Source organism: Kogia breviceps, chromosome 1 (assembly GCF_026419965.1).
Source record: "Kogia breviceps isolate mKogBre1 chromosome 1, mKogBre1 haplotype 1, whole genome shotgun sequence".
In the NCBI taxonomy this organism is placed as follows: Eukaryota; Metazoa; Chordata; class Mammalia; order Artiodactyla; family Physeteridae; genus Kogia; species Kogia breviceps.
In genome coordinates this window covers 202,052,889-202,059,235 of record NC_081310.1, presented here as the reverse complement: position 1 = coordinate 202,059,235, position 6,347 = coordinate 202,052,889, and the positions used below count along the sequence as shown (strand labels likewise).

Below are 6,347 nucleotides of genomic sequence, written 5' to 3'. Positions count from 1 at the left end.
GCCCCTTGTCCGCACTGGGAGCACAGCCTGCGCTTTTTGAGGGCCACCCCAGCTCACGCCCCCGGACCTGCCTGTAGCAGCCAGTGCTGCCCACCCCAGCCCCCCATGTCTTTGCTCCTGCGCCCCCAGCGCCAGGGCCCAGCTGGGGACAGCACATTCCAAGGGAATTAGAGCTAAGTGGTTAATGACCTCCCATTAGGGGCAGAAACCGGGAGGAAGAAGAGACAGACGGGAAGCGGCGGAGTCGGGCGCCGGGCGCGGGCCCTCGGGCCCTGGCCACCTGCCCGCAGAGGCCCCGGGCGGCCGCTTGTCCGTCCTCTGCGTCTCTCTTCTCCTCGTCTCCTGTCTCCCGTCTGTCGCCCCAGCGGGGCCTGGCCCCGAGACCTCTGTCATCACAGCCCCTGGCAGGCCTGGGCGAGGAGGTGAGGCCTGCCGCCTCCCGGGCCGGGCGGGGTGGGGGCCGGCGGTGTTGAAGGACAGTCAGGAGAGCCCCGGGGGCGCGGGCGGGAACACAGGCCGGTGCCCGCGGCCAAGCTGGGCTCTGTAAGCAGTCCCCGGAGGCCCCACGGCCCACACAGGACCTCGGTGATGGGGGGGCGGCCTGCAGCCTCCCCCGACCTCCCAACAGAGACCCCAGCGCGCCACTCATGCCTCCCCCTTGCAGGCGGCGGGAACATCCCTCTCAGACCAGGCCGGCGGCGCCATGAAGCCGAGAACCGCCCCCAGACCCAGGGCCTCTGGTGCCACCCAGGGGGACCGGGAGAGAGGTGGGGACGGGTCAGCGGCCAAGCCCGCCGCTGCATGGACTGGCGCCCTCCCGGCACCAGAGCTTTCCTGCCTCATTACCCAGCGGGCTGCAGGGAGGGTCTGGGGGAGCGGCTGGTAACCCACCCCACTCCCCACGCCAACCCGAGCTGGCAGACGGACGCCCGAGCCCCTGCCCTTCCCTGCTCAGCCTTGGAGACGGGTCTCCGGGCCCCCATGCGGCAGAGCCGATCCCCCACCCCCAAGCCCCAGTCATGGGCGGAGGGGCCAGTTGCGGCCACCCACCCGGGGCCCAGGTGCCAACCAGCGATGGTATCTTGGCAGCTCTGCAGAGACCCGGACGCCCACGACCAATTTACATTCTTCCGTCCGAGCTTGAGTGGTGCGGGCAGGGGCCGAATCCACAGGACCCAAAGGCAGGGTCTCAGCCGCCTGTCCAGGCCGCTCTGACCCTGTCGCCGGGGGTGGGGGGCAGACACCAAGGAGAAGGTGGCCAGAAGTAAGGTCCCTGGGGGAATGAGGGACGCTGAGGACGCCCGGGCCGCGGGGACACCGTCCGCGTCTGGAGGATGTGAGGCTGGCGGCCAGCGCGCCTGTCTGCTCCCCACCGGCCCCACGGGGGCCCCGCCGCACCCTCTGCTCCCCGACGCACACTGTGCCATCAGCGGCCTCGAGGCCTTCCAGGCCCTGTGAGTGTCCACGGGCTGCTGCCCTCTGAGGCTGGACTGGCCCTGGGTGGGCGGAGGGGCGGCCCTAGGCCATGGGCAGGGCCGAGTGGTGGCCTGAACAGACACCTGTCCTTGTCCTCAAGGTAAACGTGGCCCCCGGCAGGCACAGGGGCCGTGGGGGACGCACCCCGGTGGCCAGGGCGCTCGGCCGGAAGCCCCACCTCCAGGGCCAAGCCCGCGCCTGCACCCATGGGTGTCCTGAGGCCACTCCATGGCTGCTTCTGCCCCCGCCCTCCCCCACCCCGGCCCCTACAACGCCGCAGCGACAAGGCGACAGGAAGGGCTGCGGGCTCTTTATTGCTGTGACCCCACGTTTACCGGAGGGCAGCAGGGTGAGGGGTTGCGGCAGCCCCCGCGCGGCCCGTCGGCCCCTCACGTGCCCAGGAGCAGGCCGGAGAAGCTGGAGCTGCTCTGGACGGTGAGGGCAGCTCCAGAGCCATTGTCCACGAAGATGGAGGTGTACTGTCCCGCCTGCGGACACCCACAGTGGACGTTACCACCCACAGGGCCTGGCTGCTGGCCAGGCGACACCCAGCCCCACCAGGCGGCACCCAGCCCGTGCAGTGCCCGGACCGAAGCTTGGAGGCCCGGGACTGCCCCCCACGCCCCACCCCCCGCCCCACCGGCCCCCGGCCTCACCTGCAGCTGCAGCAGCCCCTGCACGTGCACCGTGAAGACCCTGCCGCCGCTGTCCAGGCCAGAGATGGCCTCCAGGGACCTGGACGCGGGGCCGCAGGGGTGAGGGCACAGTGGCCACGGGGTGGCCCCCTCCCCCGCCGGCGCCTAGAGACTCGCGTGCTCCCGCCCCGGTGCTCGCCGCGATCCTCTGTGTTCAGGGCAGCCCCCCTCCATGGGCAAGATGGCCCCCGCGCCCCTCAGGACGACCCCACGACCCCCAGGAGGGCCCACTCACGTGTGGCGATGGCACAGGGACTCGATGCAGACCAGCACACGCACTGTGTCCCGGGCCCGCAGCCGGGCCCTGCCCTGCAGCTCCCTGGGGTCTGCGGAGACAGGCCAGGTCTGCAGCGCCCTTCAGGGAGGACGGAGCAGGGCGGGCAGGGGCTGGGGGGCTTCGGGGCACACTGCGGGTTGGGGCGGGTGGGCGTGAGGGCCCGTCCAGCCCCCAGGGGAGTCAGGGTGGGAGCCTCTGCAATAGGACCCGGGCCTGGGGCCTGTAACGTCGGGGGCCACCCGGAAGGCCAGCCCCCACCCCCCCACACGCACCCTGGCCTGGCCCCGCTCACCCACGTGCAGGCTGGCGAAGAATTGGAAGATGGCGGTCACCGGGGCCGTGAACCGACCGGAGGCCAGGCTCAGGCCAGACCCCCGCAGGAAGGCGCCCTGGGCAGCGGGCTGAAGGGACAGCAGGGGGACGCGGGCTACAGAGTCTGGACCCTCACCTCCCACACTCAGCCTGGGGAGGGCGCCTGAGTCCAACAGCCCCCAGCCCAAAGAGGCCCCAGGTGGGCAGGACAGAGGGGTGACCCGTGCGTCTGCACCCACCCAGGCCTCTGGGCACAGATCGGGGCCCCAAGAACCTCCAGAGGGGAGGGTGTGCCTTGCCCCTGGCCACCTCGGACCCCACCGCGAGCGAGCCTTGGCGGGGCATGCGTGGGCCCGTAGGCAAGCTGTAGGCCTGCTTGCCTGTGGGGCCCGCCCAGCCTGCTGCCCCCCAGCTGGCCCTGCTGGGGCCTGAGCGCCCGCAGTGGAGGCCCCCGGGCCGCCCCCCACGCCCACTCACGGCCTGGAAGCCCTGCAGCTCTACCAGCGTCCTCTTATCCACCAGCACCGGGCCCTTCAGCCGACAGTGGAAGGCCTCGGACACCAGCCACCTCTCCATCCCCTCGGGCAGCGGAGGGCCCAGCAGCGCCGAGGACCGACGCTCGGTAGCCTCTGTGGGGACAGGGTGGAGGGGCGGCTCGGCTCAGCTTGGGGTACCGCCAGAGTGACCTCCTGAGCCTCGGGAGAAGAGGGGGCGGAGGCGGGCCTACCCTTCAGCATCCCCTGAAACTCCCAAAGCACAGCCTCCTGGGTGACTTCCGCACCAGGGGGTCCTGGGGGGCCGGGGGGGCCGGGAGGTCCTGGGGGGCCAGAAAGGCCTCGCTGCGGGGAGGAAGCAGGAGAAAATGAGGGTCGTGGTTGGGACCCACAGCCATCCCCATCCTGGGCTTAGAGCCCGGGGCTCACCGACTTCTTGTCCTGGCCTCGGCACCGTTTCTTTGAGGCCCCATCATCGGGGCGCCGGACAAAGTTCAGCCATGTCATGTGGGCATCTGTGAACTCAGGCCCTGAGGCCTCAGGCAGCTGAAGGGTCAGAGGACAGGGCTAGAGTGCTGACCCCCAGGCCCCGCTGGGCCCTGCCCCACTGTCCCCGGGGGAGAGCAGGGAACTGCGGGACCCGGGGCAGACACAAGGAAGATGGCAACGGGGCACCGCAGGCCACCCCCGGGACTCAGGCCAGGCCCGACGGCCAGGAGCCTCGGGGCGGCTGCTGTGCGGCCCCTCCTGCCGCTCCGTTCCCAAGCAGACGGGCACGCCTGTGTGCACACGTGTCCCGACAGGGGCCCGGCCCTGGCTGCGGCAGGCAGTGGTGGGCAGGGGCGAGTTCTCCAGAGCCGTGTGAGGCTGGGGGCCGTGGGCAAGGTCCCGCTCTGTGCTGGGCATCGGGTGTGCCAGCTGGCAGCCCAGGATCGGACCCTGCAAGCCCCCCTCCTACGCCCAGTTTCTGCAGCAGGGCGGCGGGAGAGGCCCCAAGGTCAGAGAATGAGACAGCGTGCCAGGGGAGGGGCGTGTGCGGGGGGCTTGGTCCCTCTCTGCGTCCGGGTCTGTGTGCCAGCCTCACACAGAGGTCCCTGAAGTGACCAGGAGCGCAGCAGACTCTGGTCTGGCAGGAGAGAGCCACTGCCACGAGGCCAGTGGAGCCCTGGCTACTCCTGGAGAGCCGTCCAGGCAGGCAAGAAGAGGGGTCCTGGCCAAGATCCGGTCCAGCGGTCAGCCCCCAGCGCCAAACACGACGAGGGCCCAGGCTCCCAGGGCAGGCCTTTACCCTGGGGAGCTGGGAGGGGCCCGCCAGCGAAGGGAGAGGAGCCAGGAACTTCCGAACGTTCCGGGTCCTCACTTCTGCTGTCCGCCTGTTCCTCTGGCCGCCACAGACCCGAGCCATGTTGGAGGACCCGGGGCGGCAGGGGGCGGGGGTGGGTGGGGGAAGTGGGGGAGGAGCCCAGCCCCAGCAGGAAGAGCAGGGCTCCTGACGCCCAGGGAGGGCCACCTTGTGGCAGGGGTGGCATGGCCAGGGACATACCCCATCTGCCCCCAGACTGCCCTGCCCTGGCTCTGGAGGGCCAGGCCGGGCAGGGTGGGCCAGGCAGGGCAGGAACTGTCCCCAAGGACCCGCCTCCCCCCCACCCCCGCCGGCAGGAGCCTGGCTCAAGAGCTTGCGTGCCTGCCCCAGAACCTGCTGGCAGCCCACTCCCCTGGCAGCAGGGCCTGAGGAGGACTCATGCTCCTCAGCCTACCCAGCTGGAAAACGGCGCCTCTGGCTCCAATAGGGCCGCGTGCGCCGAGAGCAGCCGGGGATGGCCGCCACGGAGACGCCCTCGGGGGTCGGGAGGCCAGGATCAAAGGCTCGAGGGCTGGCAGGGGGCCTGGCCCAGCAACTGCCGCTTCACTCCAGCGGCCACCAGGCCTGCGCTGCTGGGGTCAGCTCTAAGATCCCCTCGGGGAGCCCCAGCCCAAGAGGGTGGAACCCTAGGACTGAGGCAGGTACAAGAAGCTCCTCTCAGAGGGCCGGGGGCAGGCTGGGCCGGCGGCCTCCCAGACCTGGAGCACGTCCCATGCCAGAGGCCGTAGGGGGTGCTGGCTGCCCAGCAGCGGGTCAGGCAGGGGCTAGCCTTGGCCTCACCAGCGGCGGGAGTTGGGGCACCCAGGGTGCAGCAGGGGCTCTGAACTGGCTGCCCGAAGCACCTCCCCAATTTGCAGTCACACTGAATGGCAGCAGGTTGCTCAGGGCATGATGGTCCCTGGGGCTTCAAGGGGTTCAATGTAGCCCACCGGGAAGCCCCTCCCCAGGCCCAGAGAGGGTCCTCGAGGCCGGCCCGATCCACACTGCTGTGGCTCCTGCCCAAAGCCCCACCCCACCCAGACGGGGAGGGCAGGACTGGAGAGTCCAGTGGGCAGAGCCTGCAGGTGGCAGGATGGCGCCCACGTGCACCCAGACCCTGCATACCTTGGGGAAGCCCGGTAGCCCCTCGCTGCTGGACGTGGTGGCGTTGGGGGCTGCGGGCTGCTGGCTGGGCTTCCGTGGCCTCTTGGGCTCCCGCTGGGCCCTCACACCCCCGAGGAGCGTGAGCTGCGGCCAGAGGAGGGCTGCGGCGGCCGCCCAGACCCAGCGCATGCTGGCTGCTGGGTCCGGAGCCGCCGGCGGCTCAGTACTGTGAGCCCAGGCGCCCGAAGGCACTCAGAGCCCAGGCGCGGGAGCACAGCTCCGAGGGCTGCCCGGCCACCACTGGTGCATGTCTGCACAGGATGAGCCGGGCTAGCGAGGGAAGCAGGAGGACGCGCCCCCTGTCCCCGCAGCTTCCCTCGTGAGCAGCACCCTTGCTGCCCGCGCGCTGCCGCCAAATAAACCCTCCTCCCCTCCTCGCCAGAGCTGGCGGACTCCAAGGGGGAGGGCTCACGGGCGGCTGGGGCGTGGATGGGGGCGGAACCCACACTGCTACTGCCCGAGGGGCGAGGCTGTGCCTCCACCCCAGCCCTTCAGCCGCTTCCTAGAGACCCCTCTCCTCACCACCTCTCCCAGATCCCGATCCGTCTGGCCCCCCCGCAGGGCCCCCACCCTAGGGTCCTGGTGCT

At 71.0% G+C, this 6,347-nt stretch overlaps 1 protein-coding gene across 1 annotated transcript; it reads right to left on the bottom strand.

The window, feature by feature from the left end:
• Positions 1-1,865: 1,865 nt before the first annotated feature.
• Positions 1,866-5,889, bottom strand: C1QTNF12 (C1q and TNF related 12). The gene is made up of 8 exons (XM_059065271.2): positions 5,722-5,889; positions 3,684-3,800; positions 3,488-3,599; positions 3,238-3,389; positions 2,741-2,849; positions 2,407-2,497; positions 2,133-2,211; positions 1,866-1,964 (listed from the first exon to the last, which is right to left on the bottom strand). The coding sequence occupies exons 1-8, from the start codon at positions 5,887-5,889 to the stop codon at positions 1,866-1,868; spliced, it is 927 nt and encodes a 308-aa protein (XP_058921254.1).
• Positions 5,890-6,347: the final 458 nt, after the last annotated feature.

Coding starts and splice junctions, on each gene's coding strand:
- C1QTNF12 (XM_059065271.2), bottom strand. CDS start 5,889: ATGCGCTGGGTCTGGGCGGCCGCCGCAGCCCTCCTCTGGCCGCAGCTC. Junction 3,600..3,683: donor GAGGCCAGGACAAGAAGTCG/GTGAGCCCCGGG, acceptor TCCTCCCCGCAG/CGAGGCCTTTCTGGCCCCCC. Junction 2,212..2,406: donor TCCCTGTGCCATCGCCACAC/GTGAGTGGGCCC, acceptor CCCCGCGTCCAG/GTCCCTGGAGGCCATCTCTG.